Here is a 20,412-nt window from a genome sequence, read left to right on the forward strand (position 1 = left end):
CCCTGTACTCATCCTCATCACCCTTGCTGATACATCCAACTATAGCAGAGTCATCAGAAAACTTCTGAAGATGGCAGGTCTCAGTGCAATAGCTGAAGTCCGTGGTGTAGAGGGTGAAGAGGAAGGGAGAGAGGACAGTCCCCTGCGGGGCCCCGGTATTGCTGACCACTCAGTCTAACACAGCGTTGCAAGCGCACATACTGGGGCATCCACCTGCATTGCTGTCAGCTTGTCACCCAGTAGAGCTGGATGTATGGTGTTGAACGCACTAGAGAAGTCAAAAAACATGACCCTCACAGTGCTCGCCGGCTTAAGAGGCATCACATCTTTATACAACAACACAAAAAATATTGTGATTAATGAAACTGTCATTTATATATTTCATTCAATCATATATAAGATTTTATTGTACAGTTTTCCATACAACTTTGACATATGTACATTTTACATTTTTATGTATTGAAAAATTACACAGCCTGTACACACCAGGTCAGTATTTGGTATTTTAATGCTTACATTGCATGTATTTATATATTTTTCATATATATGAAAATAAATAATTTATTATATTTAATAAATAACTTAAAATATTTATATATTTTTCCATTTTTATTTGCATTTGTTATATCTATTTTTCTAATTCAGTTTCTTTATATATTTTTTTCAAGTTTTTTATTTTATTTTTATACTATTTATAATGATGGTTATTATCATTATTATTATTTATTGTAAAATTTTAATGTATTTTGGTCTCTTTAACAGCAGGATATTGTTCTTTATTGAAGATTGTAGATCAGCCTCAAGAGTATCCCAACATGTGTTTCACACCACATATTTATTGACACATAAATCATTTGCTTCCCCCTAAATCATTGACCTGCTGGTGTTCCATGGAGCTCCTGTAAAAACAAAGCTGTTTTAAATTGCTTTGTTTTCCAAAAAATGTTGGGAATGTGTTAATTTAAGGAACTAGGAAATAAGAAAAGCTTCTAAAAGAAGCACGGACGTGTCTCACTGTGGCATAAAATCTGTTAAAATTAGATTCATTACTAAACACAAAATTAGGATCTGGTATCTGTATAAACATAAACTGTGCAATAGGAAGTCTGTGTAACTCTGCTCTGGCATCTCTGTAAACTTCAGCCCTTCCCATTACCTTTAAAGGAGTGTGTACCCTGAACTAAATATGGACATGCACTTTCACAGGATTTCCAAGAATGTCCCAGCCTCACAGTCCACTTTGATGATGCGAGGCTTTTGCAGTTCATCACTGGTACCCCTTGCTTGCGGACTGAGAGTCCAGCCTCTTTGCACCAGGATTGATGCCTCTGGTGGCTTTTTGGTGAGCGGGACGCGACAGGACAGCAGGACATCAGCTTTGGCCTATGGGAATACTCAACTTCTCACCATAAGAGAGAAATCACACAATAATCAGATTTGAAATAAAGGGATTAACCGTACCAACACCTCCAAAGAAACCATATTTCTCTGCTCTTCTCCACGGGCGTAGCCTTTTCCCAAGATTTTATAGGCAACCATGTCCAGGAGAAAGGTGAGAGGCCTGACCCGTACAGGTCGTCAGGTCAGCGAGGACCCAGACCTGGACAACCTGCTGTCCACCCTCTCCCCTGAGGAGATGGAGGAGCTGGAGAAAGACATGATGAAAGTGCCAGACCTCAAGCCAGAGGATGGGAAGATCCTTGTCGCAGGGGAGAGCCAAGCTGCGCAGCCACCTACGAGCAACAATGTCCAGGACGCTAAACTGGACAGCAGACGAGAGAGTGACCGTAAAGGGAGGCTCAGCGAGAGGGAACAGTCATTTGAGGTTTGTAAAAGATTCCTTATCTTGTGGCACAAGACCCTTAACTTTCTTAAGATGTTTGTTTTTTGAGCAGTTTTTATTAAAGATGGGTGATTTAGACGAGTTTATGAAATCAAACAGCAATTAATGCACTTAAGACTTATGTAACATCCACTGTCCCCAGGGGATTCTAATGATAGCTTCCATGTGCTCTTTTTCAATTTGCTTGAAGCAAAGCGCCAACTGGACCTCATGAACCCTGAGTCCATCAGCTCATAAATAGTGTAGCGTTCTGTGCCAGGAAAAACATTGTTTTCCCCTCTGTGGCTTGCTTACATACATTTCACATTCTCAATCATCTTCTCACGAGCAGAGAAGGCAGCATCAGAAACACACCACACCATTTCTTTTATTCCTGTGACATGCTATAAAAGAGCCCTCCTTGTCTGAGTGTCAGGGAGCCAGGTTTCTTGCAGTTTGTGTGTTTAAAGGAGAGACACTTCAGTCGATGGAGCTGAGGCCCTGCGGAGCTTCTTAATCCCGGCCCGATGGAATTCCTTGGTTGATTGCTCCTACGCTCACTGCCTTTTAAGGATACATCTGCCAGGGCCACGGCCTCACACGGCAAAACAGATGGAGGCTCACAAATCAAACACTTTGCAAGCGACTCGCCGCAAATGTATCCCTGCACTATAAAAAATGGCTCCTTGTCCTTTTGCTGACTGTAAACACACACGCCATACAGTGTCAGGGGGAGTGTATGTGTTTACAGTGAGCAGATGGACGAGGAGCTGTTTGACAGTAAGGGATACAGTATTAGGTGTTATATCATAAGGTACATGTCGTGCATTAGATACTGTACGTCTGCAAGAACAACTTCTGTACTCTCTAGCCAATAAATTATTATGAGACTTTAAAGACGCATTTGAATTCTGTGAAATGGTCTTACTCTGTACCTGCTGTGATTTATTTTGGTTTAGGTCACTACATCATTTGATACAGTCTGTAACAGTTTTTGGTATTGACATATATTTAAAGGGATAGATCAGACTTTTTGAAGTGGGGTTGTTTGGAGTACTTATTCATAGACAATATATTACATACAGTAGATGGTGGTCAGCACGCCCCCAGTTTGGAGAAACAAACTGGAGTCCAACATGGAAGCTCAGCAGTGTACTGCTGTGGAGACATCAACAACTAAACAAATTTTAGACACTTCAAAAAAGTCCCACCTGCAAAAATCAATATCAGTTTAAGTGCTTGCTATATTTAGAATATTTTTCATCAGACAGCGATTTTTGACAGAAAACTTAAGTTGTTATAACACTGTCTTCAAAGCCAGACTCCATTCAGAAAAACAGTGATTTACCATCGCTGAACACAGGAGCTGCTGGTCTACGGCTGCCTTGAACAATTATTTTGTTTGTGTTATTGTGTGACTTTGGCATATAAATAATTATTTCAGATTCACCAAAATCACACAATAACACAAACTAACTAACGAATAGAAGCAGCGGTAGACCATCAGCTCTGTGTTCATCCATCCATCCTTCCATCCATTTTTATCTGCATATCCGGGGCCGGGTCACGGGTGCAGCAGGCCAAGCAAAACACCCAAGACGTCCCTCCCCCCAGCAACCCTCTCCAGCTCCTCCTAGGGGGACCCCAAGGCGTTCCCAGGCCAGATGAGATATATAATCCCTCCATCATGTTCTGGGTCTGCCCCGGGCCCTCCTACCAGTGGGATGTGCCCGGAACACCTCCAGCGGGAGGCGCCCAAGAGGCATCCTGATCAGATGCCCAAACCAACTCCACTGACCCCTTTCAACGAGAAGGAGCAGCGGCTCTACTCTGAGCTCCCTCCAGATGTCCGAGCTCCTTACCCTATCTCTTAGGCTGAGCCCAGCCACCTCTGGGATGAAGCTCATATCGGCCAGGTGTATCTAAGATCTCATTCTATCGGTCACTACCCAGAGCTCATGACCATAGGTGAGGGTTGGGACGTAGATGGAACAGTAAATTGAAAGCTTCGCCTTCCGGCTAAGCTCCATCTTCATCATGGCACTCCAGCGCAGCGCCCGCATCACTGCAGAAGACGCACCAAACCGCCAATCCATCCCACGCTCCATTCTACCCTCACTCGTGAACAAGACCATGAAATTCTTGAGCTCTCTTGCTTGAGCCTCCGTGTTCAACAAGTTAAAATTACTGTTTTTGTCAGTGGAGTCTGGTGGCTTTGACAAGATCCCAGATGGGGAACTGAAGCTTCCTCTGTTGAAATGGGCTGTCTGACAGAAAGGTAATGTGGCGAAAATATTCTCAATTTAGCAAACACTTGAACAGATTTTTTTTAGGTGGGACCTTTTTTAGGAGGCTAAAATATGTTTTATTGCTGACCTCATCAACTGCAGTACATTGCTTAGCTTCCGTGTTGGCATCCAGCCTGCTTCTCTAAACTGGGGTTGTGCCAACTGACATCTACTGCATGTAATGCACTAACTATAGATAAGTACCCCATACAACCCCACTTCAAAAAATCCAAACTATCCCTTTAACTACTTTACTTTCTGACATGTTGCTTATATAATTTTTCATATCATTCTCCTCATGTTTGTCCTCCTGCAGGGTGAGACTAAGAAGGAAAGCCGGAAGCAGGAATACCTGAGGAAGATGGGCCTGAGCCAGGAGGGGAACGACGACGTGACAGTCGGATTACGAAGACAAGGTAGTGTCTCAAATGAAAAAGATACTAAGGTGGCCGACAGACACAGCAAAGGTCCAGAAAGTTCGAGAGAGGAGCGGAGTCGGCTTTCAAGCAGATTCAGGAAGCAGGAGAACAGAGAGAGTGACGTGAAAGAGGAGACCAAGGAGAAACTTGAGGACAATAAGATAAGAGACAGAAGAGAAAACAGAGAGAGCACAGGCAGCAAAACAAAGGATATGATCTCCAAGTTACAGGAAAAGAAGGACGACAGCAAAGACAGGAAAGATGACAGCAGGAGAAGAGATGAAGGCAAAACCAAAGACATTATCTCAAAGCTACGTGAAAAACAAGAGAAGGATGTGAGCAAGGAAAAGGAGAGAAAATCTGAGAGTTTCAGGACGCAAGGACTTGTCTCTAAGATGCTGGAGAAACAGAGCAAGGCACAAGAAAGTCCGGCTCCGGAGAGTAAATCTGAAGAGAAGAAGCCTAAAACAGAGGAGAAAAAAGCTGAAGATAAAAAGCCTGATGTCAAACTTGAGCGACAATCATCAGTGAGGGGTGAGGTGCAGGTGAAACACGACAAAGCGGAGAAGAGAACAGATAGAGAGGAGCTGGTGAATCATAGTGACCACGTGAAGGAGAAGGAGAAGAAAGTCGAGGACAGAAAGGAAAAAGAGGAGAGTAAAGGAAAAGTTAAAAAACCTGAGGAAACTGAGAAACTTGGCAACTGTGTGGCCAAAAACACCCCAAACAGCAAGGCGAAAGAGGAAGAGGAGGAGGACGAAGACTCAAGCATGTTTGATGAGCTGATGGAGCAGGTTCGCAGCAACGACCCTTCCCTCACTGAGCTCAACGTCAACAACTCAGAGGTCATCAAGATCAAAACGCTCATAGAGTTTGCGGAGGCTTTGCACAAGAACACCAACATTAAGAAGTTTGCCTTGGCTAACTGCCGTGCGGACGACCACGTAGCTTACGCTATCGCAGGCATGCTTCGCAACAACAAGACTCTCACTAGCCTCAACATAGACTCCAACCATCTCACTGGCAAAGGCATCCTGGCTCTGATCCAGGCGCTGCCACACAACTCCACACTGACTGAGCTTCGCTTTCAAAACCAACGTCACATCTGCGGCGGGAAGACGGAGATGGAAATGACCAAGATCCTGAAAGAGAACACAACCCTGCTCAAACTGGGCTACCACTTTGAGTTAGCCGGACCCAGGATGACTACGACGAACATACTGAGTCGCAACATGGACCGACAGAGGCAGAAGCGCCTGCAGGAGCAGAAGCTGGCCCAGGCCAATGGGGAGAAGAAGGAGACGCTGGAGGTACCCAAAGTGGGTGGCGGAGGATCTCTCAGAGGCTCGCCCAAAGCTTCCCCTAAACCTTCCCCCATACCATCACCTATGCCATCACCAAAGCTGACGCCTAAAAGAGGAGCTGGAGGTCCACCACCACCTCCGCCTCCTCCTGGGGGTGGACCTCCACCTCCTCCGCCTCCCATGCTGGATGTAGACGCCCTGAAGAACTCTCTGACCCCGGTGTCGCAGAGGAAGCTGGATGGGAAAGGCCCAGCCGGTAGTAAGAACTCAAGGGACCAACTGCTTGCCTCGATCAGAGGAAGCGACAAGAAACAACTCAAGAAGGTACGTAAGATTGTTTTACGTATCGGTTTGCTCACCCAATACATATCCTCACATACTTTTACTTTTCACGCAGGTGCCGGTGCCAAAGTGGTTGCAGTAAATTTTCCTGTTGGAATATGACGTGATAAAGAAGACAAAGGGACATTTCACCACAGGTTGTCAAGGAGACAAACTGTCCCTCGGATGCAGTCGGAGAACTGCGCTGTGGGACGGACGGAGAAAGTGAAACATGAGACCGGTTGGATGACTAGCCCTCACTATGAGTTCTCCCCTCAAACACTGGACCAAAAGGACTCTGTGGAGAATGAGTGATGCGGGGCTCTCTATTAGCCGACCGCGGAGAGTGCCATGAGTTTTGTGATTGTTTGTCTTCAGTACATATTGACGCTTTTTGCACTAGATAACATGAAGCCGATCATATAACATGTCGTGTATGCATCTGAATGTGAGCGTGGTGGGAGTGTGAGCTTATTAATAAGAAGATATTCAAATAACTCTTTATAAAACTCTAATATACAAAAAAAAGTTTATCAGTGATATAGTGGACATTAATTTGACCATTTATTTATTTGTGGAGAGGGAATCCACCTTATACTTGTAAATCTGCTCAAACTGGGAATTCTGAAATGGCGGAAATATCAGGGAATTAACAAACATGGCGGCCTGACTTAAAAACAAACAAACATCTGGGTAAGAGAAAAAAAAAAGGTCAAGGTGGTCTTTGATTGTGTGTCTCATTGCCAAATCTCAAGACATCTCAGGCAGGGTTTAATGGATTGGAAAGCGGCCCAGTGGAATCCTGGTGCATGACGAAAGAGTCTTCGCATGGAAATAATTACATAATGCATTTTTATCAGGAAGTGCAAACGGCTGTCCTTCAGTATCTGATGTTATATTGTGTACAGAATCATTCTAGCCTGCGTGTTTGGATACCTTACATAACTTGTAATGTAATACATCCACACGTCTTAACCTTAAGGGGATTTGTTAAAAACCATTACTGGCTTGTATCAACCCTCCTGTTGATTTATGCCATATTTTGAAGTGAATGTCATTTCTAAAGGAGTCCAATGTGATGAACAAGAAAAATCACGAGGGGCACTCGTATGTGCACTGAAGGATTCTCTGTCATATCTGATTACACGTGCCTTTCTTACAGAGCCTGTATGTCTTCAATAAAAGATTCTGGTATGTTTGCAATGACACGTCACAAGTGTAATGTTATGCCTGGCTGATATCATTAAGGAGAATATGTACTATACATGTAAAGTGACTTTTGCGATATTTTTCAGTATGATAAATCAAGGTATGTAATATATAATGAGCTTCCATTCATTTCAGTTGGTTTATAGTCTGAATGAGATCGTTCACCGTTAATAATAGACTGTGGTATTTCCATTTTCACTGTGTACACTCCACTTTAGATCGAGCTGTTGCTAAGAAGATACGCACAGTACATGTACACAGAGCCATATATAGATATTTAGCCACAGCCAACAACTAACCTGCAGCGTAAATACAAGATTTAAAGGAATACTTCACCCACAAAATGACCAAATCATTCAGGCATGCTGTGTTACCTCAAAGTTTTGACGGAAACTGGCTTGCCTCCATGGAAAATTGCAAACATATTGATTTACCGATCGATTGGGGACTACATTTAACAACAGCAAAACTATATCAGAACATCTGTATGCAAACTCTTACACAAGTTGTGCAGTATAATCCAAGTCTCATTTATCCAGTCTTATGCTCGGTACTTACCAAACACATGCATTTTCACTAAAATAAACCTTTGTATTAGAGTCTGAGTATACGACTGAATAAATGAGACTTGGATTATACTGCACGAGTTGTGTGAAAGTTTGTAAACTCATGTTTTGATATAGTTTTGCTGTTAAATGCTGTCCCCAATCAATCAGTAATTCAATATCTATGTTTTCCATTGAGGCATGCGAGAAAACAGTCTTTCTAATGAATTCAAGATAACACGGTGTGACATACTGATATACAAATGGTCATTTTGTGGGTGAAGTATTCCTTTAAAGGACTCTTGTAACACTTAATGTGAATCCTGACATCTTGATATGAAGAAGCGCTTCTTACATGCTTGCGCTTCTGCAACCAGGACTCAAGAAAATTTCCTTACATATTGTATTTAAATCTACAGCGACACAGTGGGAGCTTGTGTAGCCTGTCAACCCTCCAGCTGGTGAGGCAGTCATCATCCCTGGTGTACAGAGGAGAAAAGGAGAACAGCAGCAGCAGCAGGCCAGTTTACGTCTCCATCTCCCTGCCTCGGCCTCTGCATCCATGAAATGCCTATATTTGGTCATTTCTCAATGAAAGCTCGCTCTGCAATTCATTCCTTTCTCGTTCCTAATAATGGGCTGCAGGCCAGCGGTCTGTCTCTCGGCTGTAGCTGCTCCCCTGACCAGCGGCACTGATCTCAGCTGGAGGAAAAAGAGGGGAAGGAATGAAAATGTTGAGATTACGGGTTGTTCTGCGCCAACAGAGGGGATCTGAGGACAACTCGGTCGATCGTTTGTATGCAGAAAGTAACTCAGTGAGCATTCACTGATGCATTTATTCACATCAGGTACCTTAAGGTTCCTTCCTTTCTGTAGCACGGCCGAATTAACCAGCTCGGGGGCCCCAGGGCAAAAATGAGCTGATGGGCCCCTATTCCTCCCCTCTGCCCAGGTTTGCCTTGTCAGTCTGATTTAAACAATATGCTGTGCTGTATCAGCTAATATGGTAAAGCAATAAAACAAGATTTCGATGCAGGAACCAAGATCACGTAATAAAGTTATGGTGCTATGCTCTGTTCTCAGTTGTGATGACAAAGTGTTCTGGATTCACTACCGTGCCTCTGACAGGCCTCGTCTCCATGCCAACAGTGGCCAGGGTTCGTGGGTATTGTAGTGTTTAGACCCATCCTCCATGCCAAAATGATGGACAAAACATTTTCCACAAACAAAGCTGAAACTAGAAGAGCTCTCAGAGAGCATACACCTTCACCTATCTCACAATGTAAAATAATGTGTGTATCCACCAAGTAATTCAGATTCACTCCAACAGGAAATGGGTTTCTCCTTGACCCATGCTTCACCCTTCCACCAAGTTTAATAAAAATTAGGACAGCAGTATTTCCACAATCCTGACAAACAGACAAACGCACACATGGCGCAGAAAACATGACCTCATTGGTGGAGTGATAATTCTAACTGGTGGCCTTAAAATAAACCTGTGGGGTTGTACTATTTACTCCACTATATTTATTCGACAATAAATTAGACCCACCTTTAGCAGCTGGAACGTTAAAGTGATGAACACAGTCCAGTCCAATATTCCAATATGGTCTGTTCGACATAATGAGTACTTTTACCTCTGTTACTTTAGTAAATAGTGATGCTTTTACTTTTAACCGAGTATTTTTACACTTATGCTATTTTTACTAAAAGATCTGAATTCTTCTAATAATTTAGTCTTTATTGCTGTGTATTTGTATTTTTTTTCCTGTTGTTTTATGTCTATTCTAAAGGAAATTTTATCCGATCAGTGTGATGCTGTTGTATTTGTAGCCCAAAATGTAAAACCCCCTGTGCAGTAGCCTTCTTTAGATACCTGGCTTTTTCCCATGTGCCATTCATCTATCACACACACAAAATATTATGCTTTTTATTGCTATTATTATAACTATTGCTATTTTTTTTTGCTATAGCTGATCCCTGACTTTGGAACGTTCTCCTGTGAGGGCCCACAGAGGCCAAATTAATGCACACTTTTAAAAAGCTTCCAAAAAAACTTGTTTCTTTTCTTTTCTTTTTTTTGTTTCCATAACTTTAAATTACATGTATCATCTTATATAATAATAATAATACTAATACTAATAAACAAAGCACAGTTACAAAGTGCTGTACAATAAAACTAAACACATTTAAAACACAAGGAGATTGAAACAAACTAAAGTGTCATAAAATTAAACCAAAGTCAAAGATAAAATAAAGAAGGCCCGAGATAATAAATGGGAAATAAAATAAATAAGATAGCAATAAAATAGACAGACAGATCAGATAAAGTCCAGATATGCTTTCCGATAGAAATACATTTTCAGGAGAGACTTGAACAAAGTCAGTGACTCAGACAACTTTATATCCTCAGGCAGGTCATTCCAGGGCATCAGGGCCCCGGTTGCAAAAGCTCTGTCCCCTTTAGTCATTAGCCTGGACTCTGTGACAAGCAGAAGACCTTTGCCCGATGATCTCAAACTATGCAAAGGTTCATAAGAGACTTAAAGGTCTGAAAAGTAATCTGGAGCCATGAAGAGCCTTAAAAAGTTATCAATAATATTTTAAAGTCAATCCTAAAACAAACATGGAGCCAATGTAGAGAGGCTTAAATCAGCGTGATGTGATCATACTCTGTCTATGCATGCCCCCTTCTCTTTTCTCCTCCTGTAAGGCACTTATTAAAAAGTGCTTTGTTGCTTGTTGAACTGTGGCTTAAATGGCTGCAAAGCGTGCCTCCCTCTCATGCACTAGGCCTACTGAGGGTTTGGTTACGTTGATACTGGACCCCCAGGGTCAACTGTCAGTAGGGAACCACTGATGTTTACGCATAAACAAACAGGGTCCAGGGTCCAGGGTCCCTGAGCTCCCCAGAAAGCTGTCTTTTTAATGCTAAAACTCAAAGTATACCAAAACAACAAGACAATTTGTTGATTCCTCTGCCAGATAATAATATGTATAATAACCTAGCGTCCCATTCCCTCAAGCTAACCTATTTTGCATGCAGGTGGCGAATTGCTTGAGTACATGAAATGTTTCTTCAGGATGTCACGTTGTGCCGTTACGTCATCTTGTCGACAGCGTCACGTGCGTCCGAGGGAACAGCGAAAGAACAAGATGGAGGAATATGCCAGAGAGCCATGGTGAGTCTTATAACCGGCTAAAATATATTTTTTACCTTCTGTTTTACTAAGTCATCTCTTTCTATCAACTACCACTTTAAGTGTGTGTAATTCTTTTTATGGTACAACTCGTCATATCACCCCAGATATCTCAAAGCCGGCTAGTTACCCAGCGTTAGCATAGATGCTAACTTTACATAGATCTGTAGTAGCGGTGTGTGCTAGCATCAGAGCGTCGTTGCTAAATCACGTTGTTAGTGACCTTGTCGGTTTACTCGCCCGTTTGTCAGCACATTCAGTTCACTGACTCCTGTCACTCGGTGAACAAGGTGATAAATGACCTGCAGTGAATACCAAGAGTCGCTGTGCCAGTTTTATCCCTGTAGCATCAGTTACGGATGTTTTAGTATATCGGAAAGCTAGCTAGGTTAGCCACCTGTGTGCTAATGTTATCAGTTGGGGGCAGCCTGGGGATTGCACAACAGCTAGAGAAGGGTACCTTGAGTCAAGACCAAACCAATTTATCTGGTAACCTAGTGACTGGAATTAATAGTGTCGATGTGGCGTTAAAGATGACTTGTTTTACCAGTGGTTAGCATTAGTGACACGTTTATGTCATGGTCTGTTATCATGCTGTGTGACTGTCCCTGATCAGGTGATACATCCTGTAATAACCAGGCAATACAAGCATTATCTAGACATTAATCTCTTCACTGCTTTTACCCAGCTCGCAGTTTTAATGTAACAACTAGCTATAACAAAAGAAAAAAATGCAGTTTTCAAGATAGAAATGTTAAGACTATCCGTATTTTACTCTCGTTACAACAACAGTAACAGAGTGCTTGTCGCTCTACAAGCACGCTTGGCCTCCAGTCTGTACTTGTAGGGTATATCAAGGCTAAACCTGCTATCAGAGGTCATGATACTGGCACGTGTCCGTGCAACCTTCATGCACACTATGTACTTTATTTGACAATGACCCTTGCTAATAGCAGCCTTGTGCTTTTCAGCCCCTGGAGGATCGTGGACGACTGTGGAGGAGCCTTCACCATGGGCGCTATAGGTGGAGGAATATTTCAGGCAGTAAAAGGCTTCAGAAATGCACCCTCAGTAAGTTCTCTCATGTAGCTTGACAGTGTTCCTTGCTGTTTGGCCTCAGTCAGATAATATAAAAATCAGACAATCATGACATCCTTATACAAATCATACTACATGCAACATGGGACTTGTTTGCAACCGGTTTAGAGCATACACTATGTCATTGTCAGATTACTGATTGAAATTCTCTGTAGAGATGTCATTCTTTTTTTTCACCACCAACAGCTTCATTGTATGATAAGATTTACACCAGAATCCGAAATCAGAAACAGGTCTGTTGTCAAGTTGGTTTTCACATACCAGCAATTTGCCTATTTTATTTTCTGCAATAAAACATATTACAGAAAATACAATATGCAAAAAAAGTACTGCAAACAGTCATGAAGCAAAAATTATGAAAAATAATTGGTTTGGTACCAATGACAAGTGACGACTGTGTATGCTCTGTATTCCCCCCAAAAGTGGAAACTTAATGTTAAATGGGTTAATGTTAAAACAGAAAACAAATCAACAATAGCAGTAAAGTAAAATTTAATTGAATCACTGGCATTAAAAAAAAAACTAAGACTAAGACTGTGTTTCCTGCTGGACAATGAGCTCAAAGATCATAGATGAGGGTATTATTAAGTACCACACATATCTACCATCTTGGGGCATAAATTGGAATAATGCATAGACAAGCCTAAACAGCAGTGGCTTCTACCAGTGATTTCAATTCACATGCTTTCTGTGGTTGTTACAGTCCCTCCCCACCGATGCACATACATGCGCACACATAACATTATTTCACCACAGTCAGTGTTTGTCTTAAACAGAAACATTGCTTTTTAACACAGATAAAATTGGACTATACACTATACCATGTAAATGTTATCTTTTTTTTTCTGGCATGGCACACTTGTCTAAACTCTACTACTTAGGAATCTTCTCAGTAATTTCAGTGACACGATAAAATATTTCCATGTTTGACATTGTCATACTCTGCAATTTTGGCATTCATCAAGAAAGTAGGTACCTTGGGTTGACAAAGAATGTCCATTGACCTGCGTTTGGTGTCACTGTCTTTAACAGGGAATGAGCCACAGAATGAGAGGTAGCTTGACTGCCATCAAGACCAGAGCACCACAGCTTGGAGGTAAGAGTGACTGCTAAATATCAACATTATCTGCCTGAAAGGTAGATGCTCTGTTTTTGATATAAAAAACTCACTCACTGTTGGTTGGAAAGGGTACTCTGTTCTCCTTTGCAAAGAACAGGGCCTATAGTCAGCTTGGTGTTGATTGATCATGTTGATAAGGGCTGCACCTAATGATTATTTTTTCCTTTAGTCGATTAATCTAACCATAGCAACAGTTTGTAACGTTACTTTAAGCCATTTTCTCACTCATGTTTGACTGTTAAAGTAAACAGAAAATATAAAACGGCTGAATAATAATGTTAGGTGACACATGGTGTAACGTTAGCTGTGGTGCATTAAGTTTAAATAACTGCTACTAACTGATACATGTTCCACGTGTTGATAATCCTAATATGTCATGCCTGGATGGGGACGAAAAGTAAAGAGGACAGTGTTGCCATGCTCCCGTCCTGATAAAGCCCTTTCACTTTAAGTGTCAGTGTGTAGCAGTTGTACTCCTGTGATAAGTCAGTTTAGCCACAGCCACAGGCTGTAGCTCACTCTCTGGTAGAATAAGTATAGTGTATAAGTATAACTTCCAGTGGTGGCAAACTAGCCTAACAAAGTGCAAAGCATGTCGGAATCAGAGTCTGGCACTGGGTTGCGTACCTGCGGGTATATGTATTCACGGGCACGGGCACAGGTAAAAATGAACTACACGTTGGCGTATATATTTTTTATTTTTCAGAATAAAACACATCACAAAACTGTGCAGTAGGCTATATGTGTAATAATTTGACATCTAAATAACTATTATAAAGCTACAATTCCTTTTTATTTTGAAAGTCAGTGACACAGGTCTTTGTGACACCTTTGACCCTGTCATCACATTTGTCACCAACGTGAAGGCCTCCGATGATGAAACTTTGCTGCTCGATGATAAGGAGGATCCTTTTGAGATTTATGGTGGTGGAAGGAGCATGCTAAAATTTTTCCTAACCCAGCAGTGATTGAGCAGAATGTTTTCACCATCCTGGTGTCGAGCGCAGCCAGTGAAAGAGAGTTCTTTTCTTCTGCCGGATTTGTAATATACTCTTTTTGCATTTGTAAACAGTTTTGTGGGCGGAGCCGAACTGATGGCAGAAAGGCATCGTAGTGGTGTCAGTGTGAGCACCAAATAACACGTTAAAAGCTCTATTTATAGTGTTTATATTACTCAGCTGATTGCAATGAGTCGTGTTCACATGCATGGGTTTGTGATCTGCCTGCTGTAGTAAACTAAAAAAGTTTTGTCGTCAGTTAATTAGAATCTCGATATTTAGGCTATGATCACTGCTGGATGCTCAGTAGAGCGTGTCAGTGTGTTAGGCTTATATGAACTGAGTTATTTACGTGGTGAAACATAATTCATCATCAAAAGAAACTGTAAAAACTCACATCTGTTAAACATGGATTTGGCTTTTTGTCTTTCATTAATAGTTACAGAGATGGCAATGCGTCTATGGTCTTACACTAACAAATTAACTCTGAGCAATGGGGTAAAGTTTCCTAATTGATGGGTCACTGGATCAATGATTTAACTAAAAGTCACAGTGGTCTGACATCTTTATATACCTCGTGGAAAAACCCAACGTCTTTACAAAGAATAACTGCAGCAATGTTGCTCTGACTAAGACATAATGACAGTTAATGAGTTGGTTCTGGTACTGATCCTTACGGGTATGGAGGGTTGCAGGTTTTCAAAAATGGACCTGTGCAGGACTCCGCTCTGAACTGTTTCTTGTTGAACTAATCTAAATGTTTTGTGCTTGCAGGAAGCTTTGCAGTATGGGGAGGCCTCTTCTCCATGATTGACTGTGGTTTAGTAAAAGTACGAGGGAAGGAGGATCCCTGGAACTCAATTACAAGCGGGGCCATGACAGGAGCTATCCTGGCTGCAAGAAGTGAGTAACCCTAGAAGAAGCTGGCAGTTAACTGTCAATAGAGCACATACATGCCTCAGACAAAAAGCAAACGGTGTGTTGCTGTTGTACCCTGAACAGAGTTTAAAAGTAAACCCAGGGTGCTAAGAGACATTAGTAAGAGTGTCTTTTGGGATATGTGTTTGCTTGGCATGCTTTTAGAGCACCAACATTGTTTTGCAACAGTACATCAAGTGAAAGTCAGTTTTTCAGAGAGGCACTGTGACTTGTCCAGCACCAACAGAGGAAGTTAAAGCTTAAACCTGGTTGTGTGCCGTGTTAATAAAGCTCCAATATAAGGATCAGAGAATTTCTTACTTTGGAAAGTAAGACGTCGGTGACATCAATGCATGTCGCAACATATCTTTTATTAGTCCTCAAACTGGACTGCAGTCACATTGTTCATAAGAGACTCTAATGTCAACCTATGGTCTCTGTGACAATCTGGTTTCTTTCTGTAAACATTTTTAGATGAGCTTCAGTAAAGGTGTCACAACTTGACAAGAGCCTGATTGGCATCTTTGACTAAAGAGTTATTGAAATTGTTTGAGCTTGGCTTATTTGCTGTATTTAAACTGAAAATAAGCAGATAAACCTCACTGAATGAGAGGAAGCGGAGTTGTCAAGTACTGAGACTGTCCACATTTGGTCATTTTAATCAAGTTTTAAGAAGACCTCACATACCTCTTGTCCACTCACACAGGTGTTATCAATTTATTGCCTGATAAAGGCTCCTCCTTAGGACTGTGTGAATGTGTACAGATCAGGCTTGTTTGACTTTTTTTCAATGTCCTGTTCATTTTACTGTGCTTACTGGGGTTACATGGACTTGTGGGATCCCCAGCACGGCTCCACTTAGCTTAAACCTTTGCACAGATTTATTTAGCATAAGTGAAACACCTGTATGGGTGTGCAGGGCCTAAAGTTATGTTAGCATCATAAACACCATGGACATTTTTCACTGTTTCGCAAACTTTTTTATGTTTAAAAACAAAGTGGTGAAACAGTGGTCGACCTCTGACATACAGTAGCATCTAGGCTTCCCTGTTTAATCTACTTCTTATGTGAAATATGAAGACTAATGTACTGTGTGCTTGTGATGCATTAACACACTCTGTTCCTCTGTAGATGGACCAGTAGCTATGGTAGGCTCTGCAGCCATGGGAGGTATCCTGCTGGCATTGATAGAGGGCGCTGGAATCTTGCTCACTAGGTTTGCCTCTTCACAGTTCCCAACTGGTGAGTAATACTTCTTCAGATATTGGTGGTTTGTTTCATTGAATGACCGATAGAGACATAAAGGATAATACATAGACAGAGAAAACAGTGTGATGATTCTGTATGTCATAAGTCAGCCAGGTATAAATGCCTTCACAGTTGCGAAAGATTACATCTGCTGTGGCAAAGAAAATATACCGACCATGACAGCAATTTCACTTCTGGTTGCCCTGTGCCTGACACATTTGTCTTTGTTGACTTACACTGCACACAGTTTCGTCACCTCTCCACCTATAACCATGCTTTACAACAAAAAACAGCACCCAGCCCCAATATATCCTTTAACATGAAATATGAATGCCAGGGGTAATAGGTGTGCGATAAATTATGTATATTTTTTCGTTTAATGGTAAACGTCTCATTTTTCGCTTTTATTTTCAGTTTAACCAGTGATGGGTTTTAAAACGTTTTCAGAAAACATTTCATTGTAGATATTTCCTTACACAGAGAACATCTTTTATATAGTAAAACAAGACAGTACTATGAAATGTCATAGTAGGGAAAGCACAGGTGTAATCAGTAACATTAATGAGTATGTTATGTTAAGGACACACAGCTGAAGCATTGTTAATATTATTAGTTATATCCCTGTTTTCCTGCTGTAACAAGACAAATGTCGGCTGTTTAAAAGGTTTGTTCAATTCAAATAATTTGTTTCAGTAATGTAATATGCAGCATTTATGATACACTAATTTTAATAGTATGTTGTTTTTACAGTTAGTATACAATAAACCATCGTTCAGTGAGACAAATGTTTTTCCAAAGACTAAAAAAAAAAATTGTTTTCGGATGAGCTCAAATCTACCTTTTGTTTTTGTATTTATTTATTTTTTTCAGCCATGAGCAGGCCTACCATTTCTATGGTGTTCTGTTTATTGGGATAATAGTTTACATACACATCATACTCAAAAACCAAGTGTTTTAGCATGCATGCCAACTTCTTTGAGTATCAGGGTTTATGTTAGCCGGTATATGCAAGCTTTTGGCCGGTATCGTGTAGTTGTCCGGCAGATGAAAACATCCACGGGCAAATTGTCTAGTGGGAAATGAGCCAAATAAATAAATACATTCATTACTAGCGTATTAAATAGCCGAATATTGTGTAATGTATAAGATATGTTGCCAAGAGAACTTGGATATGAAGTTATATTGTGCAGGCCAGATTTTAAGATTTTGATTATGGACGATCTGTTGATACTAGGGTTGGGTACCGAAACTCGGTACTTTTTGTACTTGGTACCGATTCACGTCGGTACTACCGAGTACTGATTCACTTAAAATGAATCGGTGCCAAATTTCGGTACCTGAGGCGGAGGCGGAGCGGGAGCGCGTGACTCGCACCTCAGACTCAGCAACAATGGCGACAAAAAAAATTTGCAGACAAAAGTTAACATGCAGCACTGTTCCTAAATGTTCTCAATAAAATGTTGAAACTCAGAAGTTTAGACTTTAAAAAGTACCGAAATAAGGTACCGTTTGGTACCGGTACCGAATTCCAGATACCGGTACCGGTACCGTATTGGTTCAATTATGAACGGTACCCAACCCTAGTTGATACACTGAAAATGTACAGAATGCATCTCAACCCTCTTCAGAGCGAACGTCACATCCAAGGTGGTCACCATCTTATTTGTAGTGTGTTTCAATGTAGTTAGGTGATGGCATGATGGATCAAGTTCTCCAGTAAGACCTAGAGATTCGCTTCACTCCACCACGACAAGCCAGATGGTGGATAGCAGGCTTGGTGATTTATGGTGACACTTGCCACCCAGAGTCCTTTTCCTCTATTCCGCCTCTGCCACTGAATTTGTGATTAGTCACTGTGTTTTATAGGCCGCCTCTTCATTTAGCCTATTTTCAAGTTATTTATTTGAAGTGCTTTATTGCCGTTTAAATGTAGGCTTTTAAATGGCTATTTAAAACATTTATCTAGTGGTTAGTTGGAATTCTGGAATATTAACCGCAACACTGCCCAAAAAAAAGTCTAGCTTAAACCTTGTTGAGTGTACTCAATTTTGTCAGAATTGATTCATCAGCAAAAAATCATCTGCAGCAAGTCTAATTATTGACTAATAGATAAGTCATATTTTCAGCCAAACGATTAGGCAAAAATGAATGGGTTCTAGCTTTAAAAATGGGAATATTTGCTTTGCCCTTTGGAAGCAAGATGTGAGTGGTGTGTAAGCGTTTTCTCATCCAGTCCACACTGACTAATTATTTAATGTCTCAGCAGTCTGTCAGCAGCAGTTTCTGGGGAGCTGCGTAGACAGCGTTGACCTGCCTTCACCATGCTGACTGACAGCAGAAATTTACCGAACCAAAATAGTTTTCATGTTGGCTCCATGGGAAGAAATCAGCAGCGATTTTATGCATTGATTTGTTGATTTTATTTCCCTTTCACCTTATTGGGTGAGGGGAATCTGCCTGTAGTGAAACAGGCTAGTTCACAGATAGACTAGGAGCCTCGGTCATACAATGTTTATGCTGTTAAGAAGTTCAAAACATATACACATAAAACACATATACAGTGGGATATTTGTGTTATTTAATCAGTTGTCTATGCAGACTATGTTTCACTAAATGAGGAATGTGGATTTATGCATTTAATAAAATGGAGGCGAAACTGTCTAAACGATGCTTTCAGTGTGGATTTTCCATTTGCTGTGATTGCAGGCTGAATATATTTGAATTTTAGGTTGGTGGTTGGACAAAACAAACAATATAAATAAGTCATCTTGGGCCTTTTGGGAATTGTGACGGACGTTTTCAGGTTTTTTTTTTATATTTAAACATATTATAGTTGCTGTTCTACTTGACATACTAAAAATTTGTCCAAAATAAGTATCTAATGTAGAGTTTGGGCAAAGCTCAGGTGTAAATGTCATATTTTAGGGCATTGCCCACTTAGTTAACAGCTGTTAGAAGTCTGATTTACCATCATCTCACTGTCATTTCCCCTTTCTCTCCAGGACCTCAGTTTGCAGAGGAACCCGCCCCTGCTCCCATGCCCACCCCTTCCTTTGGAGACTACCGACAATACCAGTGAGAGGACCCCCCCCACCCGACACATCTCATCCACTAGGCCTTTTTGAATTCCTTTCTGAAGTTACAAAGAAGAAATGGAGATGTAAAATACCACACATCAAACAATACCAACCGCACCCAACTTTATGGACCGTGTCAGAGAACCGAAGGACAAAATACATCTTCATTTTCCCTTCTTTCACAAGCCATGTACAGATCTGCCTTTTGCCATTCTCAGCCTTGTCATGTGCATCTGTGTCACCGTACACTGGTTAAATACAGACGTGGTGAGATTTGTTGTTCGATGGTTTGTGGGGACGAGGTGTGTTTATCTGTTTTCTTCAGTGTTCACTGCATGTGGCCCAACGAGCGCGAGGGCAAGACTGAGGAGCTCTGGATAGTGTTGAATCTAGCAAAAACATGTCACACGTGGAACATCATGAATAATATATAAGCATACTTATGTGTATATACAGTAAAAGCTTCCTGCTTGTGTTCACTTAGTCTTTATTTGCCTTAAACGACCTGCTTGTGCTGGCCGCTGACATCCTGCCAGCATTTTTTTATTTGATTTTAGTAGAGTTATGAAGGCAAACACCATTCAGATACGATGCTATTCCTGGGATATTGGTTTGTTTTAAAGTGATTTATTTATTTTAGATTGTAAAGACGTGTACCATATTGTTCTATTGTATGTGACAGTGCTTTGACATTCAACACAAAGGTGTAGTAAAGGCTGCTAATGACAAAGGATGGCCTAGGCAGTACAAACGAATGGAGGAACTCAAGCAAGGGATGGATGCATACTGTATGAAATCTGTATGATAGATTATTCTATGGTACAATAAAACAAATAAGTTGTTAA

At 41.2% G+C, this 20,412-nt stretch overlaps 2 protein-coding genes across 2 annotated transcripts; both read left to right on the forward strand.

Annotated features, from left to right (window-relative positions):
* Positions 1 to 1,258: 1,258 nt before the first annotated feature.
* lmod1b (leiomodin 1b (smooth muscle)) lies at positions 1,259 to 6,840 on the forward strand. Its single transcript, XM_050037218.1, has 3 exons — positions 1,259 to 1,825; positions 4,427 to 6,157; positions 6,231 to 6,840. The coding sequence occupies exons 1-3, from the start codon at positions 1,538 to 1,540 to the stop codon at positions 6,255 to 6,257; spliced, it is 2,046 nt and encodes a 681-aa protein (XP_049893175.1). The 5' UTR covers positions 1,259 to 1,537; the 3' UTR covers positions 6,258 to 6,840.
* Positions 6,841 to 10,942: 4,102 nt separating this feature from the next.
* Positions 10,943 to 20,412, forward strand: timm17a (translocase of inner mitochondrial membrane 17 homolog A (yeast)). Its single transcript, XM_050037241.1, has 6 exons — positions 10,943 to 11,090; positions 12,080 to 12,179; positions 13,239 to 13,302; positions 15,099 to 15,227; positions 16,374 to 16,484; positions 19,493 to 20,412. Exons 1-6 carry the CDS (start codon positions 10,975 to 10,977, stop codon positions 19,567 to 19,569), a joined length of 597 nt encoding a protein of 198 aa, XP_049893198.1. The 5' UTR covers positions 10,943 to 10,974; the 3' UTR covers positions 19,570 to 20,412.

Source organism: Epinephelus moara, chromosome 24 (genome assembly GCF_006386435.1).
Source record: "Epinephelus moara isolate mb chromosome 24, YSFRI_EMoa_1.0, whole genome shotgun sequence".
Lineage (NCBI taxonomy): Eukaryota > Metazoa > Chordata > Actinopteri > Perciformes > Serranidae > Epinephelus > Epinephelus moara.